Source organism: Lichenostomus cassidix, chromosome 17 (genome assembly GCF_008360975.1).
Source record: "Lichenostomus cassidix isolate B80296 chromosome 17, HeHo_3.0, whole genome shotgun sequence".
Classification (NCBI taxonomy): Eukaryota; Metazoa; Chordata; class Aves; order Passeriformes; family Meliphagidae; genus Lichenostomus; species Lichenostomus cassidix.
Window position 1 is genome coordinate 10,014,323 of NC_139497.1, and position 21,596 is coordinate 10,035,918.

General features: G+C 48.8%; 1 protein-coding gene across 16 annotated transcripts in view; it reads left to right on the plus strand.

Annotated features, from left to right (window-relative positions):
- The window catches only part of ZNF618 (zinc finger protein 618), a 160,431-nt gene that overhangs the window by 124,359 nt on the left and 14,476 nt on the right, over positions 1 to 21,596 (plus strand). For 9 of the 16 annotated variants that reach the window (XM_085076468.1, XM_085076474.1, XM_085076472.1 and 6 more), the window contains 5 exons: positions 894 to 1,109; positions 4,510 to 4,593; positions 5,702 to 5,758; positions 13,120 to 13,164; positions 20,304 to 20,381. In XM_085076468.1, the coding sequence (XP_084932594.1) occupies positions 894 to 1,109; positions 4,510 to 4,593; positions 5,702 to 5,758; positions 13,120 to 13,164; positions 20,304 to 20,381 (480 nt within the window). The remainder of the gene's footprint in view (positions 1 to 893; positions 1,110 to 4,509; positions 4,594 to 5,701; positions 5,759 to 13,119; positions 13,165 to 20,303; positions 20,382 to 21,596) is intronic. The other 7 variants (XM_085076471.1, XM_085076473.1, XM_085076476.1 and 4 more) reach the window with 4 other exon arrangements.

Consider the following 21,596-nt stretch of genomic DNA (forward strand, 5'->3'; position numbering starts at 1 on the left):
GGTGCTGCTGTTGTCCATCCACCTTTAGGCATCCCACAGTGTCACTGTAGAAATTACTGGTGGGGAGGTGGGGCTGTGGGTTATGTGAACCTTCTTTGTTAGTGATTCTTCATGACAGGTGGTCGGAGTGGGACTGGGGCTTCAGGACCCATATGCAAATTTCCTTAGAAGAGGTCCCTTAGGAATGAAGGGGGTTCTTAGACAGTTCCTCCATTTTTGTGGTGAATTTATTTAATCCAATTAAAGGGCTGTCCTCCTGAAGGTGTTTCAGATGACTTTTGGCATTGAAAATTCCTGGTGATCCTCACTGTGTGTTGCAGAGACCAAAATGATGCATTCAAGGAGCATATCCCAGTAATACTCAGAATTTCTCCACATGTCACCAATCTGGAGATGGGAACCAAAGGCCTTTACTCACTCTGCCTCCTAATTCCATTCCATTCCATTCCAACAGCACCCCTTCCTTTGTATTTTGTTGAAGAGACAAAGAATGTAGCTGGAGATCCCTAGGATTTATTCAAGGCTCGAGGAACAAAGATGTAAACTTCTCCCTACTCAGAGCACTAAGTAGCTTAGAAACCTGCTCCCAAAATTCAGCCCATAGGAATGGAGGCCAGAGCTGCAGGTGCACCCAGCCAGGCCGTGGCAATCACACAGTGCTCCTGGATGGATGGGGTGATTCCTGCTGAGGAGGAATGGGTTGGTCACGTGGCAGTTAAAGGTGTGGAAGGGAGCTAACCAGCTTCAGCAATGTCCCCTCGGGTGAGGGGGGAGCCCAGTTGTGTCCATTGGGATCGGTGGATCTGCAGCGGCTCCGCGCAGGGATTGGTGAGTGTGGCTGTCAGACAGCAGCTCCAGCAGGCCCACACTCTGGGATCTCCCTGGCTGTGCAGGCACTAGCTCTGAGTGTTCATATCCAGAGTTCTCTCGATCTCCACTCTTCGTGGCAGTGAAGACACAGACGACCCAGTCCAGCAAAAAATCTCCGGTGTCCATAAACCGCTGTTCCACCCTCCTGCACCGCACCCCCTCCGGGGTCCCACCCGCCTCCCAGTCCCAGATGTTCCGCACTCCAAACTCTGGATCCACAGGAAGCAAGGCCATCACAGGTACCAACTGCCTTTCTACCATCAACTTTCTGAACTGCTTAGTGTCCAGTCCTGCCCTGGGTAAGCTTTTAATCTTTCCTGGGCTCAGTCTGCTCCATCCATGACTGTCCCAGAAAAGCTGCTCCCAGAAGCAATTGAGGGAGCTGGCACATTATAAATAAAAATGTACCTCACCAGTAGGTCTTTATAATCTCTTCCCAGTGACGAGTTGTTTTTATTAAGCATCATGGTAACCACAAGGTACAAAAGACTCTGTTTCAAATCCTGGTGTCACAAACTGAGGAGAGTTTCCTGACAAGGATTGGTGTAATGGCTTGTCAGGAATGGGGATTTTTGCTTGGTTTTCAGCACTGTTTGGCATTTAGTGTATGTTTCACTCCAGGTGATGTTTTCAGTGCTAGGCCTGTGCCTTTGGAAGTGAAATGGAGTACAGGTGTTTTCACAGTGCTCCATTCCCCACAGGAAGCTCCGAGAGATAAACAACAAAATAAGTGCTACAGAACCATTACTGAGGTGTTAGAAAATGTAAGTTAGGATTGATCCTCCCAGTGTCGCAGTTTCCTCCTTCCGAGCAAGATCAAACCTGAAAAAAAAACCCCAAAAAAACTCTAAAACAAAAAAGGAAGCAAAGAGTACTGAAAAATACCAGTTAATAAATAGGGTGTGAGGCATAGTGTGCCATGTGCAGTCAGCTGGGAAGCACTCTTACATCTGTAGGATTGATGGACAGATATTCCATCTGGGTGCAGAAGAAGGGCTGGCAAATCAGTTGGTGTTTAAATACCCCTAAAATGTCTGGCATGGACAGATGTTGAATACAAGAGGTGGCTGTGGTGAGAGAGGCCATGGGATGCTGAACAAGGTTGGGTTTTGTTGGATAACACACATCCACAGCTGCCAGGGCTTGCAGTGAATAGCCTGTCTTCCTGCACTTGGGAATCCTGGGATTCCATGTTGATATTGCACCTCTTAAACATTTATATGATGTTTTTACTAATTTGAGGTCCACCCAGTTCCAGCAAGTCAGGAGTTAAAACTGAGAAAGCTTTTTCATTATTTACTTAAACTTGCAACAACTTCTTCCAGTTTCATGTCTTTCACAAAACTGCAAAAACTGGGAGCCTTCCTGGGCCAGAGTCATCTAAGTGGAAACTGGGAGATGGTTTTTGTACAGGCAGTTTTACTCCCTGACTTCTCTAATGAAAAAATGTATCAGAGCATTGGGTAAAATCTCAGCACTGTTGCCTTCCTGTACACAGGAGGGAATTGCTGATGCTTCAGCCTGGTAGGTTGAGCTTCAAGAAATTAATCCTAGTCTGGGGTCCCACCTATCTGTCCAGTGCTGTCATTTCTGGGGGTCTTTGGCAGCTGTGTCTCCTACAAAAGCAATCTGAGGGCTTCTGGAATTCCTGGGCCAAATGCATTGACCAAAACACCTGTCAGGAAGACACTCTCCAGAAGGGATGCCTTCCAAGTGCTGGGGTTAGAGACATTCATATGAGCCTGGATAGCTGCAGATATGCTAGGATACCAGTCCCCTGACAGGGTTTGCCCAGACCCTTGGTAGAGTGGCACTGACTTGGTCCATACAGATAGTTTTACTTCACATTCAAAAGGTTCCAATACAAGGAGAGAGAGATCAGGTGTGAGCTGCCCTCTCTGTGGGAAGGGCACAGTAAGACCAAGCAGATGCATTAAACCACATTTTTCCTATTGCCAGACTTGGGGAAGGGGTGGAGAGGGAAGCCAAGGGATGAAGGCAAAACCACCATGTAAATTTTTTGTAAATGTCTTTGGGGACCTCCAACTCACCTCCACTTGTGACGTAAGCCAGGATTTGAACCTGAGTCTCTTGGGAGGAGTGGGCTGACCCAAACCATTTTGTCATGGTCTCTTTTCCCACTGTACCATCTGATTTTCCTGTTACTTAAGGCCTCTCATTCCTATTATTTATCTGTCAAGTGGCATGGATAGATAATGTCTCCAGTTCCTTTTCAGCCCTGTTTTATGTGTTTCTGTTTCAGTTGATTTGGTTACCAAGTTTGCTTGCTCTCCTGAATTTTAGCAAGAGTCAGGAGTGTAGTTGATTGAAAGTTTGAGAAGCCTGCTCAGGATTTGAAAGGATCAACTGAGGACTGGCTTGACCAAAATCCATGGGCTGAGCTCTTCATGCAGTTCAGGTCTCTGGTAGCCCCAAAGCCCATGTGTCTGAGCCACACTGCAGCCCTGGGAGCCCACAGGGACCCAGGGCCTCTGCCAAGTCCTGACAGCACTTGTGACCACTCCAGTGGCGTGCAGGGGTCTGGAATGAAATCATGATCTGGCACCAGTTTTCAAGAGTCCCCATCACTCCTGAGTGAAAGACCCTGCAGAGTCTGCAGGCTGAGCCTAGCAGAGCCAGACCAGGCCATGTCCATGTGAACCCCTCGGGTGACCATGGCCTCCATAATGAGAGTGCAGGGCAAGGGTCTGTCCAGCACAGGCCACACACATTGCTTTGGCCAGTTCATGTTTTTTTTAATCTCGTTTATCCTTTGAGTCACTACAATAAATCCATTTGCCCAGATTTTACAAACCTGGTGAAGTGAGACAAGACCTCATTGCACTGTTGAGCTTGTGCTGAGGGACACCAGCTTGAGCAGTATGGGAGACCCTGAGCTGTGCTGTGCAGTGATGGTTCAGGACACTGTGGCCCCTGCCAGGGCCAGGAGCCACCTGTGCCCCCTGAAGGAGCCCTCCCAGTACAGATCCTGGAAAGCTGCCCTGTGCTGTGGCTGAAGTGGCAGAGCATTGCCCTACCCAGAAGCAGGGCATGCCTTCCTGGCCCTGAAGAGGCTCTAGGAACAAGGGCACTGTTGGGAAGCACAGAGCAGAGGATCTTCCACAACTTTTCCAGACATGGTGGGCAGGCTCTGAGACAGCCCTTTGGGCCTCTGCTTCAATGAGGGTGTGTAGGAAGGGCATGCAGGTGCCTGGGAAGCACAGTGCTTCTGTAGGTGACACTTTGGTGTGGTGATGAGGACCTGAGTTCAGTCTCAGACTGGTCACCTATGCTCACAGGCTGTAAGGGCTACTTGTTGCCTTAAGGAAGAGTAAGAGTAAGGGTTGGGTTTTTTTGCAGGGGAGGAAGCCATGACCTTTCTGGTTCAGTCAGGACTGGTGTTCATGGGCTCCCTAAGAGCCAATCCAGGCCACCTCAGCCAGAAGGCATTCAAGAAAAATACCCTCCTGTTATCCCTTCACTGAATCTGGCCCATTTGCCTCCAAAATGAGGTATTTGACCTTTCTGCTGTATTCAGGGTCTGTGATTATGTGGCACAGGAGCATGTCTTGCTTCCTGTCTGCCTGGTTCTGCATCCAGTGTTGACCAGTCACCATCCCTGCTTTGTTCTCCACCCAGCAGAAAGTGCTTTCAGCAGAAGAGTGGAAGGCAAAGCGCAAAACAACTTTGAAGAAACAAACAGCAATTCTCAGAACTCCAGTGGTAAGTGTGGTCACCCCTTCCTGCTGATGCATCCATGTTCCTCTCCAAGCAGGATTCAGCTGTGCTCAGTGGGTGTTGGTGTACTTGGGGTACCTTGTTTAAGCTCACAGGCCTCCTGGGTAGTGCCTTGTTCTTCCTCCTCCCCAGGTTCCTTGCACTCCAGACCTGTAAAACAGGTGATGTGGGAATCCTGCTGCCAAGGATCAGATGCTTGAGCATAGATTTTTCAGGGGGGAGCAAAGCTGTAGGGAAAGGATGAAGGGAGATCCAGCTGTGTCTGTATATCAGTGCAGTCCTGGTGAAGCAAAGCCTTTTGCAACAAGCAGAAGTTTGAGGACTGCAGATAGAACAGCAGTTTGCAGGTTACAGTGATGCTGAGTGTGACAACTTATTTAAATGTCATTGTAACCAATGTCCAGCTGTATGTGGATTCACTGTGTGGAGGTCACAGTGAACCAGATGTGTGTATGTGGGACATACATATACATATACAAAATATGTGTGCTAGAAGAAATGAAAATCCCCTCCACTTGTGCAGTTTCCTTGCAGTGTTAAGTCCAAGTGGTGGTAACTGAACATAACCACTGGCCTGGACAACTTTGTTCAGGTATACCATCTATATTTTTTGTGCATCTATATTTTTATATAATTCCTGCGTATTGCCCTGCCTTCCAGTGGGCCACTGCCATTCTCTTATGCTCCCTGATTGGAGCAAAAGTAATAGACTAGATGAAGTATAATTTTGGCATCTTGCTGCAGAGATAAATATCATGCCAGCAGAAAAGCCTGGCCTCCCTCCATTCCCCATCCAAGGGAACCAGAATATGTGGTGTTGGTAATGCCTCTGGCTGGAATGGACAGGTAAGGGGTGGGATATCTCCCTGGAGCAGGTTACACAGTGTATGTTGTTGGGTTATATCTGCCTCAGAAGCAAGTAAGGGGCTTTCTGAAACCATGTTGAAAAGCAGTGATGTGGTTTTGGAAAACCCATGTATGGTAGCAGAGTGGGTGATGGGGAATTGGAAAAAAAGTTGTTTGTTGCTAAAATGCTGCATGTTGTGTTTTGGGGAACAATCATGTACTAATCCATCATTCACCACAATTGCAGCTGGTCATTCGGGGACAGAAAAACCTAAAGAAAAGAGGTGTAAGCAGAACCCATCAGGTGAGCTTGACTCTGTGTTTCAGGCCTTTGTACTCATTAGTCCTGTTCCTCCTGGGCAGTCAGGAGACCTTGGGGCTGCCAATGCCCTGGTCAGTGAGCCCAGACTGGCTGTCAGACATGGCTCAGGGCAGTGTAGTCACTGACTGCCTGAGTTCCCAGCCTGGGACACAGACCTGAATGTGGCCCTTGCCTCTCAGCAGCTCAGTTCCTGTCTTCTGTGGATACTGTGAGTGTTTTGAAGGGTTTCAAAGCCTTGAAGTGCACATCTGTAAATGCCAATGCACCACCTGGGGCCCTGACTCCTCTGGAGCCCTTGGAAAGCAGCAGCCTGGGATTGTACCTTTTTTATTCCTGTCAAACCCTGTACAGCCAACAAAGGAAGGGCAGAAATATCTTCCTTCCTATCAGACAGCTCATTCCTGAAACTAAGAAAGCTGTATGGTAAAACCTGCTGGCTGCAAACCTCCTCTTGTCAAGTTTTGCAGGAGGGGAGATGAACCTGTAGCATGGGAGGGAGTCCAGGAAGCGCTGACAAAAAACACACATGAAGAGTGGCTGTACTGAATAGTCCAAGAAGTCAGTTCTTTCTGAGCTATTAAATACTGACCCACTGTTGCTGTAACACATCTCCCAGGTTCTCCCTGCCATCTCGTGTAGCTCACGTCACACTCATCTTCCTCAATCTGTTTCTATCTGGACTGTAACATTTAAAGCACGAGTGAAAGTTCACAGTAAAAACCAAAACAAAGCCAGAAATCTGTACAAGCTGAGTAGCAAGTTTCATGTGATTTGCTCATCTTATTTCCCTGTAAGAAGGAGTGTTTCTGTCTGCACCGTGTGTAGTGTCAGTTTATTTTAGTGCCTCAGTCAAGGGTCTGGCAGGCTGCAGGGAGTTGCAAGGTACTCACCTAAACCTTTGTTTGAGCCAGGAAACCTGAGGAACTCAAGTGAGCTGCCCAGGACTGGTTTGAGGGAGTTGGGCTCTGGTTCAAAGTGGTTCCTTTCTGCATTAAGCAGCTGACATACTCCTCAAATCCAGGCTGGTGCTTGGAGTTGGATGAACTTCTTCCCTTTTTCCCTTCTCTATCCTGCATCCTCTTTTCTTCCCCAGCCCTGTTTTCCCCCTTTGGCTCCATTTTTGTGCTGCTTCCTACATGTCCCATTCAGTGCTCTTTTCCAGCCCTTGCAGCAAGCCATTTCTCCTTTTATTTCTTCCAATTATCAGAAGTCAGTCCCAATGACCTCACTGACAGCAGCCTGGGTGAGTATCACCAGTCACTGTGAGTGTCACTGTGATCAGAGAGGTCGTGGAAAGCTCTGTGTGCTCAAGTGTCCAGGCAGAGCTCTCTGTAGCTGCCTTTTGGAAGAGCTGAAGTGTCCTTGCCTCCCCATTTTCCTTCTCTCCATGCCTGTGTCTCAGTGGGTGGGACAAACACCATGTGGCTCAGTGTCACATGTGGGATGAGAACTCTTGGGCGATTCTGGCACTCTTAGCTTGTCCTCTCTTGTGCTCCAGCCAGCAGATTTCTCCCAGGCAGAGAAGCAGGTGGTGATAATGTGGTGGGGAACGGCAGAAGGACAGACACTTCCGTCCTCCCACTCCCATCTGCTGTTTGCTTGTCACCAAACTGCTGCTGTAAGGAACAGTCACCATGTTTGGGAGGTAAATGTAGGTCCCAGCTGAGCAGCCAAGAGTTGTGTGGCTTGGGCCTTGTTAAATGCTTGATGGCTCTTGCTCTCAATCTCAATGCTTGATGTGAGTTTTGTGTCACAGGCATGGATACAGAGATATCAAAGGGAACAACAGGAGTTTTTAGGCCACCCAGCTGGGGACATTCTGATTTTTCCCTATGTCACTGTCTTGACTGCAGCAGCACAGACCCCTTCATGTCTGGGGTGAGGGGCAGGACAGGCAGAGCAGGAAGGTCAGCAGCTAAAGCCACCTAAAATACACTGGGGTGCAATGCTGAAGGGAGTCCTGAGTGGGAATAAGGATGGAACTAGAATGGAAAATATTGGATCTCAGATGTCTCTTCCCTATGCAAAACCCCAGTCCTTGTCATAGTGAATGCAGGTACCTGGCATCCTTATCTGTGTCACCTGGCATCTAGCTGCCCATAAAACAGCAGCTCTGTGCTGTATGGTAAGCACTGCTTTGGGGCTGATTTGAGTCCCAGGTTTGTCTCCTCCCAGTGGAGTGGGATGGAGACAGGGAGTGGGTGAAGGACTCGAGTTGTCATCCACATTATGATTGGAGAGTATCCTTTGTAGTGAGTGTCATGGAGAAGGATCTCTACAGCCACTTGAACTTGCTTTTTGATGAAACTTGGAAATTTCACAGTGCTTAAAAACAGCATCCTGCTAAAATGTTCCAGTTGCTCCCTTGTGCTGCCTTGGGAGCACAGGCAACAGAGGTCCCAAGTCATGCGAAGCTTCTGTTCATCCACTGCTGAGCTGAGGGAGGTCCAGAAAGCAATGTCATGACCTGATCCTGAAACGTGGAATTGGCTCATTAGGATGAACAGCAGAAGCTGTTATTCCTTAAGGTGCCATAAAGCTGCTTTCAAGGAAACCCTCCCTGGTGGGGGTTGTTCTGCTGAGTCTTGACACATCCTGGGGTTTTCTGGTTTAAATTCTCAAGAGGCCAAACAATATTTCAAGGTCAGTTTGTGCAATGTAAAAGGCAGTTCTGATCAGCCTGAGCATGGGTAGGGAAATCCACCCCCAGAGGGGCTGAGCTGAGTGTTGTTCTCCATAGTGAGGGTCGCTGCCTTCCTTTCCATCGGTGTGTGGCTGGAGCCAGAGAGCAGCCTTTGGCTGGGACTGCTGTGCCAGTGCCCTCTGGAACCACTGGGCTCCCAGGCTTTGGGATCTCCCTGGGGCCTCCCTTCTTCTGACTTCAGACAAGGACAGTGACCTTCCTCAGGGACAATAACCATCTCTAACTCAAGTGTTTACAGCCTAAGGCAGCTTGTTTTGGACATTATGGATGACTCCTTTGTAAAATGAAGGCTGAGAGTGACTAAGGAAATTGTGAGAATCCAAGAAGAAAAATAAAAGCAAGAAAAGAGAAAAAAAGCTCTTTAGTTCCGACACCTTCAAATACAGTCATCAAAGGGGAAATCTAATTGAAATTGTCAGTGTTTGTTGAAGTCTGAACTTGCTCAATGTTACACATGTGAAAGAGAACGGTTGAAATTATGTAGGGAATTGGGAAATATTTTGAACTTTCAAGGTTGATTTAAGCTGTATAAATATGTCTCAATTTCATCTGCTGCTTTAGGGAACTATTACTGTCAGAACTTCCAGTGCAACCAATTTTAGCATTTCCAGTTTTTAAAATGTCAACACTTTTCATTCCTATATACACAGCAAAGCTTTGCTTTCCAGCACTGTTTGTTTCAGACTGGGGAGAGGGTCAATGGAAATGTCTTCTTATTTTGAGTCAGTTTGTGCCAAGCTGAGATGAGATTGAGACCAAAAAAAAAAAAATTATTTTCTACATTTGATTTGGAGTAAAAATCCTTGGAAAAGCCTGAGAATCTCCAGTTGTCAGGATTTAAACAACACAGGACTGGATTTTAAACATGTATTTAGTTGGATTTTCAGAAATTGCAAGCTTGTTGGTCTGTCATTGCCTGATCTTGTGTGCTAGATTTCTTCTTGGTGAATCACTTCTAAGTGCAAAACATTTTTTCAGTGCTGCATTTTATTTTTCTCTGTATGCAGTACACTTAAGGTCACAGAATCATAGAATCCCAGACAGGTTTGTGTAGAAGGGACCTTAAAGCTCATCCAGTCCCACCCCCACCCCCTGCCTTGGGCAGGGACACCTTCCACTGTCCCAGGCTGCTCCAAGCCCTGTCCAGCCTGGTCTTGGACACTCCCAGGGATCCAGGGACAGCCACAGCTTCTCTGGGCACTCTGTTCCAGGGCCTCAGCATCCTCACAGGGAACAATTTCTTCCCAATATCACACCTAACCCTGCCCTCCTTCAGCTTAAGGCCATTCCCCCTTGTCTTGTCCCTCCAGGCCCGTGTCCCAAATCCTTCTCCAAGGCAGCTATGCTTAGCAAGTGCAAATGCACATAAGCCACCCTACAACATACTATGGTTCCTAATTCTCATCCAGCTGTAGCATTGAACTAGGTAAAGTGGGAGGATGATTGGAAATGTCTCGTTCACCACTTGCCATGTAAACCCAGGGTGTTTAGCTTGTGTTAAGCAGGATGGTCACTTCACTAAGCAACTCTTTCTTGCTTAGCTGCTGAGCAGAACCAACCTTTAGTTTTGTGGGAAGCAGCAAAAGGCAGAGTGCAAAGCAGTGTTAAACTTGTGACTAAATCTCTCCTGAAGCTCCGTTTGGGGGTGCTGGGGACAGACGTGATGACTGCTTCCCACTGTGCATCCAGGTGATCCTCCCACTGTGCATCCAGGTGAAAGGCCACACTCAGCAGTGGCTACTGCCAGCAGTGGCTACTGCCAACTTTCTCTCCAAAAAAGCTCTTCTGTCCTGGAAGTGCAGGTGCACAAACAGATGTTCGCTTAGATGTGTTATAAACACTGGGATTTTCCTTCCCTGTTGTGACCATACATCCCCTTCTGCTCATCCCCTGTAGTCCAGCCATCATACAGCTGATCTGGGGGGATTTTTGCTGGAAAGACAGGACTTTCAGGATAGGGTTTTTGGTGGATGAGTGCAGCTTTAGTGTTTGGGGCATAATACTTCTTGATTACTGATTGCAGTGTGACGTTAGCACAGCCAGCCCCTGTGCCTCTGCCTCCTGAGGTGCACCCAGCTGCCTGTCAGGCTCTGTCAGCACAAATACAACTTTCATTACATCTCTTTCTCATCTGTAGTTGATTTGTGACTGCTACAGTTCTCTGTGGAGCTGGGAGAGCCAATGGCCAAGTATGAGGAGTGAGGAAAAAGGGAAGGGGGAGTTGTTCTGTGAGCTCCCACTTCGTGCACCGCACAGGGAGTGCAGACTGGGGCAACACCGCACAGACTGGGGCAACACAATTGCACAAATAGACAGAGCTGCATGTTCAAAGCAGCCTGAAGTGCTGTGCCCAGAAGGGTCACCAGCTGAGTGCAGTTCTCACCAGGAGAATGAGAGTCACACAGGGAGAGGTTTGGTTTAGCAAGTGTCACTTTGCTTGGTTGCATAAATAAGTCATTGCATCCACTGCGTCCATTGGGACCAGAAAGGGCATTTGTGTGGAATTGAGGTTTCTAGGAATGAACTGTTTATTTCTGGTGCCACATTCATTTAAGCTGTTCCAGACTTCTCATGTTGAACAGGCAACTTGCAGACAGGAAGAAATATATCTCAGTTAAAATAACCACTCAGCAGCCAGTCTCTGTGGGTGAGATCCTGCCAATTGCTCTAGAGCCTTTGGACACCAGGGGAGAATTGAGGCAATCCATGTGAAAGCATTGAGGCAATGAGCACTCAGCAGAACTGGGACACACAGCCAGGGATAAGACTGAGGATTGCAGTCTGCAGGCACAGATATTGGGCTGGGGTTGGGCAGGGCATGGTCAAAAGAGTCCCTGAGAGAACAAAGTGTGGGCGGAAAAAAATGAACTCTCATTTTTCCTGGAGAATCTATGGAGGGAAAGATTACATATCCCCAGTGCAAGGTGATTTATCATTAATCATTCAAACTGGGACATTTCTGTGTATGTTGCCTGGATAGGTGGCTTTAGTGGAAGTGACTGTGCTGTAACAGGGACATGACAGTGCATGGATAAAAAATTGTCCCATTATAAATATGAAGACCAGAAAAATCCTAAGAGTCTTCCTTCACATAAAACAGTGTTGTATTGAGTACCTCAGCTGCTGTTACAGACTGACAGTGGTTTCCATATGTGTAGGAAGCCAAGCATAACGAGGACACTGTGGCAGCACTTCTGTCTGGAGGGCAGCCAGAGGTGGTGCTGAGAATTCCTTGGCTGTTTTAAATGCTCTGTGCCACTGCTGGGCTCTATCCCTGCTCCAGATCAGGTTCTCTTCTGGGGGAACAGGGAAGTGGTGGAGTTTGCCCCTCAAAAGCTCACGTACAGCTGGGCTGCTGCAAGAGCCCTGGAATGCCTGGAGCTGTGGATGGTGCCAAGAGTATCCATGTGCTCACTGAGTGAGCATGGCACTTTCCAGAGCAGGGACCAAGGACAAGAGAATGGTGCCTAGAGGAGCCTGCCCTATTCAGCTGCTCAGCAGGGTCAGGTTAGGGACTTGTTTCAGTGAAGGTCTTGCCCCAGGTACAGAGCTCAGCAGCTGCAGTAGCACCTGGAGCACTGCTGGGTGATCACAATGCGTTAAATGATCAACAGCATTCCATATTCAGCTGGTGCCTCCCATGCATCCCCTTTCCACAGCACTGTCCAGTCATGTCTTTGCCAAGCATCACCCATGTCTTCATCTTCATTCCTTACTGGCTGGCCCTGCCATCTGGAGCCCTCTTCAGCAGCTCAGGTCCACAGCACATTGAGCTATTTAGCAGGAAGTCTACCTGTGCTTGACCCATGCAGTTCATGAGGGCAGTTTTCCTTCCAAGGAAACCAGGCCAAGTCTGTCAGAGAGTCCTGAGAGCCTCAGTCGTGGATGTGCCAGCTGACAGCCTTGCACCTGGGACCATTCTGGAAATGCTCTGAATCCATGACTGAATATTTAACACTAATGATTTCTTCCCCTCTGCAGGGGTCTGACACTAAAGAACCTCACGTGGGAACTGTAGGAAACCACACATGGTCTCAGGTGCTGGAGATCACTGGTTCTGTTCCAGGGCACTGGGGCTGGATGCAGACAACTCCTGGTTGCACAAGGGGCAGCCAGCATCCAGGTTTCTATTCCTTAACAGAGAGGCAGGGCAAGGTATGCTGCATAGCAAATGTGCATTCTCAGCCGGAAGTAACTGCACTGCTTAGGAACTCTCCTTTGGCATCCAGGGAGGATGAAACATCCTGTTTTTTCTTCCCAGCTTCAGTTTAAAGAAGCTGCATGGTGAAACTGGGAATTTGCATCTGGAGCCCCAAAGAAAGCCTCTGTAAAGGGTTTCTTGCTCCTTTGGCTTTTCTTTGCTGGCCTTCCCACTTGTTTCCATTGCAGTAGCATAGAGTGTGTATTAAAGTCTCTGGACATTTCAAATTGGACAGGAAAGGTGCAGAGTCCTGGCCATGAGAAATAGAGCAAGAGAGAGAAAATTCACAGTTGGACGTGTTGGATTTTGTGGTAAATGGAGCCCCCTTCCATAATTCTGGAATTGTGGAGTAGGGATCGGGAGCAGATGGGCAGAGCTGTGTAGAATGCAGCGAGGTCTCTGCCAGTCTCAATATTTAAATCTCTTTCTTTTTTGCAGAAACCGCAAGTCCCCTGATTTCAAATCCTTTCCCGCTTTTACAAAGTAAGTGTGATGGATGTCTGTGGTGCAAAAGGCAGGGACTCTCCTCCTGCAGCCCTGCTGCCCTGCCTTCTGAGCAATTTTCATCAATAAATGGGTTTTTTATTTTGAATCCAGGTGTCAAAGAATAAAATGCCTCACTTGTGTGGCTCTGGTGTCAGATTTAAATGCAACAGAAATCCCCTAGGGTGTTTCTGTACAGTCTGGGGCTGCCAAATCATTCCATATTTAGTCTTCAGGGGGCTTTTTGTGAACGTGTTTTGTGACCAAGATTTGAAAATGAACCCATACTATGTTACGTTTGCACACAGAAAAACTTGTCATCGTGGCTTAGCTCAGTAAACACCTGCGCAGAGCCAATTCCCTGTGGCCTGGGAGCACAGATGAGAAATTGGGAGCGAGCAGGAGGGGAAGGAGAGCAGGTCTGGGGTGGGTGGACACAGGTGGTCTCTGCTGGAGATTCTGCCCTGTGGCCTTGATGCTCTCAGCAGGTGGAGTTTCTTTGTTTGCCTTCCAGTGTGTTTGGTTCCTGCTTGGCCTGTGTTGGGATTTTAGGGTGATACCGTCTGTGCCAGCCTGGTGATCTGGGCCAGCCCTGAGTGCTGCACCCTGAGCATGGCCACAGGGAGGGAGGACAGGTTTTCTTCCTCCTCTAACAAACCTGAGAGAGAAGCAAGGGCTTTATTCAGAACACGAATTCATATGGGTAGAGAAACCAGGGTGGTGCATTCAGGACTCTTCTTTTCCAAACATGCTCGAGAGCACCTCTTATTGTCTGAGCTGGCTGGCAGTGACAGAAGTTCTGCTTTCAAGAAACTGCCACTGATTTTGGGGTGTGCTGGTGTTTTTGTAGGAGCCTGCTGCTGGTTCTCCTGCCTTGTTTCATGGGTTTGTGTGTAAGGGTCAGAAAGGTGCAGTGACACTTTAGTGAAGCTAAAGACGGTGGAAACATTGGGCAGAAACGCTGAGTTTTTCTCACAGTTGTTCTGCATTTGTTTTTCACCAAGATGTGGACAGAAGTGTTGAAATGTGGGTCTTCTCTGTTGAGGAAAGAGCTGCCTTGGGGGGTTGTCCCTGCTGAGCCATGGTGACGCCCTGCTGAGTGTCACTCTGCACAGGCACCTCAGGGCGCTTGCTGTTGAAACTTTGTTAAAGCTCTCAACTGCTGTTCACTCCTGGCTTCAGACCAGGCTCTGCTGTTTTCCCTGGCTTAGATGTGGCAATGAGAGTTAACATGGGAATTAGAATGATTTATTTAACCTAAGCACAAGTACTGGCTTTCCTCTGCCTTGGCTCACACAGCTGCTGCCTTGCTCTGAGGCCTTGCTCACTGGGTAAAGCACTAATAAAAGTGTCTAATTATAGCCTTGGGGAAAGATGTTTTAAATTGTGCAACCAGATGTGAGCATTAGTTCTGTGTGGCTAAGTTTTGTGCTCAACAGCAAACACCCAGCACACCACAGACAAATGATACTTTTGGGGAGGAATACCCTCTGGTGCTTGATAGGAGACCAAAATGCCATTGCTTGGGGCTGCTGCAATGCTAGGGTTCCAGGCAGCTTCCCAGAGGCTGTTCCAAATGCCCTGGGAAGGGGGTTGCAGTTCCAAAGGTACTGTTAGCTCTCAGCTCATTTTCTTTGCTCTCCACTGTCAGCCTGTCTGTGTTATGGGAAAAGCTGGGAATGAGAGTCAGACTCCTTTGAGAGCACTTGGCTGTAGAATGGTCTTTTCTGTTTGGCACGCAGGACATTTGAATGATTTCCTTCTCCTTCCACATGTTCCACTGCTTTGCCTCAGAAGAGCTGTTCAGAGTCAGGACCCTGGCTCAGCACAGAGTGATCCTCCAGTTACTGGAGAGAGGAGCAGTGCTTCAGAGACAGCCAGGCAGGGAAGGAGCCATGAGCAGAGTGACAGGGAGCAGTGACAGGGAGCACAGTGACAGCACAGCTTGAGAAAAACCTGCTGGGTCTGTGCCATAGGCTCTGAGTGCTGGGGATAGGCAGCTGAGAAAGGAGGGATGGGAGGAGGAAGAAGGGACCAGAAGAGGAAAGATGGGAGAAGATGGTGGGTGGAGATAGTGGGGGAGCAGCACAGGTGCTGTGGCCAGTCACCTGCCACACAGTGCTGTACCCTGTCCCCTTCAGTGCCATGTGGACAGGTCTGGTCCACACAACATTTGCCATTTTCTGCTCAGACTTTGCTGCCGCACTGAAGCCGCAGGATTTGCAGAAGGCTTCTGTATGTGCAGCAACAACACAGAGCCAGAGGGACAGCAGGGCCAGTACAGCAGCCTCAGCCTCTGAGGGTTCAGATGTTTGTGATTTCTTAGCCGTTTGTGAAGACTTGGAGGGTGTTGTGCCCCTTGTGCAGCAGCTCAGCCGTGAGGCAGAGCACAGAGCACAAAGCACAGGAGAGGCCCAGAGCAGCACGTCAGGGCCAGGCAGAGCCATTGCCCTGGAGCTGCACTGGACCTCCAGCTTTTCCTGCTACTGCAGGGAAGTGCATCCCAGCTGTGGCTGAACATGAGCCCTGGGAGAGCTGCAGATGTGTCCCAGGGCCTGCAGAAGAGGAAGCAGCCCTGACTGCTGCCCTGGTGCCAGGGCTCTGGCTGGGCTGGGTTACACATAAGCTTTGTGGTGGTGGGCAGAGGAGCAATGGCAGCCTGGCACCTCATCTTCTCAGACATTTCCCAAAGTGTGAAAATACTGGGCTGGAGCATTACAGGAGTCTGATGCCTTATTTGTTCCTGTGAAGGTTTTGTAAGATACACTGGTGGCAGTCAGCAGTGAGGGCTGTGCAGTCTGTACATGCAGCCTGCAGGGCCCTGTGCTTTGGTCACAGCCTGGCCAGCAAAGCCAGAGAAACCACAGCTCAGGATTTCACACTGAGAGGGGGGAATGCTCTGGAGGCAGTTTAGGGAGCTCTCTGCCTGTCACCTGTAACCTGTCACATTTCCTGGCTGTATAAGGTGAGCTTTGGGCTGTTTTCACATCCTTCCTTCCCATCGCCCAGCAGTGCTTACTTGGCATGAGCTGAGGAAATGAGGAGAGAAAGGGAAAGCTTCTCCTGCAGCCTGATGTGTTTATCCTCCAGTCCCTTGAGATCCAAGTGTGAAGGAAGGTTCTATGAGTGCATTCCCACTGGGAATGGTGTGGTTTTGGGATGATGTAATCCATGTTTTGCACCAGCCCAGGAGGGCTCAGGGAACTGTGGTTACAGGTGGGAACTGGAGTCCCAGTCCACCGCCTGAGCCAGCCAAGTACAGAGCCAGAGCCCAGCTGGCACCAGCATCTGTCCAGGGGAACCCACACAGGGAAGTGTGGAGAAAGCAGAGCTCCTCAGCCCATGGGGACAGAGCTGCAAAGGTCACAGCACCTGGCACAGCTCAGAGGCTCCTGGGCCCAAGGGAGAGCCTGGCTGAGCACAGAGGTAAAGGGCTGGGTTTCTCATTGAGAGGATGTTCTGCTACTCCTGCCACAGCTCCCACCCCTCAGATGTGGAGCAGCAAGAGGAATTGGTTCTTGAGAAGCCTGGGAGGACCTGGGGAGGTGAGGTAGGTTTCCAGCAGTGTGAGACAGGCTGGCTGGGCATCCTGCTGCAGGCTGGACACCTCTGGGCCATGGCTCCACTCCTCCTGCTTTGCTCGTCTGTGGCCTGTCTTGGCCACCCAGAGCAGCTGGGGCTGTGGGGCAGCACAAGGGGCTCATGAGCAGCACAGATGGACCCCAGCTTCCCTTGTTCTACCACCAGCTGGGAGGAAAAGGAGAGGTTTGCTGGGTGAAGCACTCAAAGGAAGACCTGGGGGCCCTTGCTGAGCTCAGCCCACCTGAAGGAGAACAGATCCCTGTGGATGTGTTAACCTAGGCCTGAGCAAGGCAGAGCTGAAATTCCCCTGGGGAAGGACGAGCAGAGGTCCTGCAGTGGTGTGGAGGGGCTGTGCTCCCAGGAAGGAAAATAGGGCACAAGTGTGGCTCAGATGGGTGTACAGAGCAGTTTTAAAAACTTTTCCAGTTTAGGTTGCAGGAGAAATCAAAGGGAGGAGGATTTAGTCTGTTACCAGCCCAGATAAGCAGTTCTTTTCCAGCAGTGGCTTTTCCCTGGTTTGGGATACAAATTGCCTCTTTTACCTTTCCACCTTCCTGATCCCTCTTCTTCTTCTAGCCCTGGTACATCCCACCCTCCTTCCAGCCAGCCTGACTGTTCCCAGCTCTGCACTGTGGAGCATGAGGGGCTCAGGAACTGATAGCTCAGAAATATGAGAGCTGAGAGAGCTCTGGGAAGTGAGTTCATTGATTCCCACAGGGATTCTGCACATCCTCCCCAGCACTCCTTCCCTTGGTCCTGGGAAAGACTTTGGAATTGTTGGGTGAATTTAAATTTTGTGCTTAGTTTTAACATGGCTCGTTTTCATTTGTGGTAAACTTAGACTTCTGTGTGTCTTTGTCTCAGAATTATTTAGAAAATGCTTTGGCATTTTCAGAACATGAAATTAGCTTTTCAAAGTAGGTGGTGATTTTGTTTCCAAAGTTGGACATTTCTGGAGTAGAACAGAAGGGGCAGCTTTTGTAATTGAGATGAAAATCAACACAGTTTTTTGAGAAGAATCACAAATGAGAGACTTTAACAATTCACTGAGTGCACTGGGCATACAGAGATTTGTGGTGTCAGCTTGAGATGAAGAGCTGTGCAGACCTTGGTGGTCACAACCTGCTGGATGCAGATGGGAGAGCCCAGGAGAGACTGGGCAGGGGTGAAAAGGAGCCAAGCAAGGGGAGAGCTAGAAAAATAGCACAGGTTTATGCTGATAAAATAGCAGGGGAATACAGCAGGAGGAAGGTAAAGCAGCTCAGGGAGACAAAGTGAGCTGAGAAGAAAATGTGTGTGGAACAGGAAAGCAAAATGAGTGTGGGAAATGTGCTGCTTGGAGAGGGTTGGCTGATGAGAGGGGTTAACTCCTCCTGAATAGGAGCTGTGGAAATGAGCTTGGGGAAGAGCTGTGCTGGTGGCTGCTGGAAATCTGCTCCCAGGGCAGCTGGGGAGGCTGTGTGGGAGCAGAGAAGGACCGTGGGACTGGCGTGGGGAGGGAGGGGTTCCCCCACTGCCATTTCCTCTGCTCAAGGGCACTGCAGCCACAGGTGGCAGAAGGGAATGCTGAGGTTTAAATGTGGAGGGCTGCCAGTGTCCAGGGGACTGCGGGGTGACATCTCCAGCCTTTGCTGAAGCACTGAGAGGTACAGCAGCTCTTCTCTCTGGTGGAGGGGCAGGAGCTCCAGCAGAGCAGATGGGCAGAGAGAGGGAGGAGTCACACAGCTCTTCTGATCTGCCAGGGGTCTGTCAGTAACAGTCAGCAGGCTCTTAGGAGTGTGACTGCTTTCATTAGATTAATTAAACCTTAATTTTGAAACTTGGAGGGGCAGTCAGGCCCCCTTGGTCTGAGACATTTCCATCTGAGCAGTCTGGGCTCCATGAGCAGCCGAGGCAGAGGTGTGTCTGTAACACAGGTCACTGACATTGAAGTACATAACCCAAGAGATTTGCACCCACAGAGAGTCTTTTCTCTGACAATTAAAAATTTGTCTAAGCAATTAGATTACATTGTACCTCTTGTGGCAATCACTGCTGATGATTTCAGCAGAGACAGCCAGTTCCTGTTAATTCCCAAGGCCTGAAATCCCTAAGTGTGCGACTCAGCTGTCCAAGTCTTCTCTTTTTTCACAAGCACAGTTACTTGAATACCACATTTCCAAACTTCCATGCTACAGAAAAGCCCAGGAGCAGCATCACAAACAAACACAGTGAGTTAAAGCATTGAGCACAACTCCTCCAGACAGAGCTGGCTCCATCATTTCAGAGGCTGTAGGTTCTGTGGGAAAGGTTTAACCTCACAGCATAAAAGTACAGTTTATACAGACTGCTCATGGTCTCTTTTATGTTTTTCCTCCCAGGTTCCTGTAGCCATGAGGTGCATTCTGGGGTTTGCTACTTGAGATAGACTTCTCACAGGATATAGGCAGGCTTTTGCTTCCCTGGGTTTTGGTTCTTCCATCCTGGATGCTGGTGCTTCTGCTTATTCTTTAATACGAAATATGTTTTTCCCTTTGAACTTGGATTTAGGCTTCTGAAGTAATGTAGCAATAGACCTTGCTCCGTGTGTGTGCCAGGCATTCTTATCCAGAATTGTTAATATGCTCAGTGTGTCTGTCCGTTCTGGTGCTCCAGAACAAAATGCCTCAGTGTGAGAGGTGGCAGTGCTGGTGTAGCTGCAGGGACAGAGGCAAACTGCAATGGTCCCATATTTCAGCACTGTAGTTTGAGATCACATCTGTCAACTAATGCACTCTACTAATGCTGTTTAAACACCCAACTGCAAACATTTGCTATTAGGTTAATTCAGTGGAAAAAATGCACTTTCAACATAGAATAGAGCTAAATGTATCTTTCAGCTCACTAGGGAGCTCTGCACCCAGCTCCTTCCTCACTCCAGCTCATCCATATTGCTCTGGCACATGGCTCTCCTGCTCTGCTCTCAGCCTTCAGGCACAGCCCCGGTTCCTGTGCTTCCTGCCCTCCACCTCTGCTTCCCTGGCATCCTGCTGCCACCCAGCCCTGTGACACTCACCAGTCCCTGGTCTCACTGCACTTGGTGACAGCCACAAAGCCCCAGCTGAGTTCCCTCATGGCACAGCTCCACCCCCAGCTTCTGACTATAGCATTTTTCACAGCCCAGTGCTCCTTGTCTCGCTCAGGAAAGGCAGCAGAGACTGGAATTTGACAGAACTGGATGTAAAATAAATTCACCAGACTTTGCTCACAGGCTCAAAACTGACAGGGATATGCTCAAGGCAGGCTGCAGCAGGCCTGGGCAAGCAGATCCCAGCCAGTTGGCAGCTTCCCAAAGAAATCCTTGTGCAAATCCGTGAGATCCCCACATGCCAGCAGGTGCTTCCCCTTAGTCCTTGTGCCATCCTAGGCCTCCTCCTGGCAGTAAAGTGCAGCACGAGGAGGCTGCCCAGCCCCAGCCCAGGAGGCAGAGCAGTGCCCAGGCCCTGCGGAGCCCCACAGCTGTACACACTGAAGTATGCACCTGTGCTGCTTCCCTGCAGACTCTGTGTAATTCTTCTGAACTGATTTCTCCCAAACAGAGCCTTACACCTGTGGAGCTTGTGGAATCCAGTTCCAGTTTTATAACAATCTCCTGGAGCACATGCAGTCCCATGCAGGTAAGCTGGGCACTTCGACTCGCTGCAAGCAGAGAATTAAATTCTGTGCTGCTGCCTGGTGCTGACCCCAATGTGTGTCCATAGGGCTCTCAGTGCCCCCCATTCCCACAGCCCCAGTCATTTCACCTGCAGCAAAGAAAGTCACTCCTCAAAGGCTGGAGCACGTAGGCTCAGGGTATATTATAAATATTGCTCCTTTCCACAGGGAGAGAGGGAATGTGCCATGCTAGCTCAGAGCCCATCACACTACTCATTGCCTTTATCCAGAGGTATCCAGAGAATCCTCATTGCATAAACTCCTTCAGCAGGTTAAATCCCCCCTCCTGCCAAAGGGGAGGTTCTCATGGAAGCAAACAAACCCAAAACACTCGCAGGGCAGCAGAGCCTTTGCCCACAACAAGTCCTTTCCTGTGCTTGTGTCTCCTGGAATTCTGCAAAGGACTGAAATGTGTTCTCGGAAGAAGAATTTGCCATTTCAGCAGCTGTGTTCAGTTCCCTCTCAGCTACCTACAAATGAGAATTCTGAGGAGTCATTCCATTGCTTTGTTTCTAAGTTACTGATTTTGTTTCCTGTCTTGATACATAAGAGATGATTTTAAAATTTCAAAGCCAAAGCTGTTTCAAAGACAGCATTCAACATATTCAAAAATGTAGAAACAGAATTAATTTTACATTGGCAGATTTTTTTTCTTTTTTTTATCTTGAATAAAAATTCAAGTGAACTAACACATTTTTAAGAACAGTTAAATCCCCTTTGACAGACCTGTGTTCTCCAACAGACTGCTCTGTTGACATGCAGATGCAGTGCAGGATCTGAGGAGAGTGGCACAGGAGGACAAGAGGCTTGAGGAAAGGCATATTTTCCATTCTGTACCAATAATTTTAATCAAAGCTCTTATCTTGCTCTTTACTTTAGTTTTAGTCCTAATTTTAATAGTATCACTTGAGTTCTTCATCCATGAGGTTCTTCTATTCCATTTTGGTTCCTGTTGGCAAACCTTAGTGCAGGCTTTGTGTGTTGTTCAGCAGCTACTTTATTTATCATCTGTGTAATGATAAAGAGTCTTTAGAGCACTTTGTCAGCAGAAGGTGTTTCTGTTTGTGTTTCTGTTAGGGCATGGTGGAGGTTCCTGTGGAGCAATGGGGCTCTGTCTTACCCCGAGGAGCAAGGGAGCTCTGCTCTGGGCAGGGCTGCCTTCACTCCCTGGTCTTGGC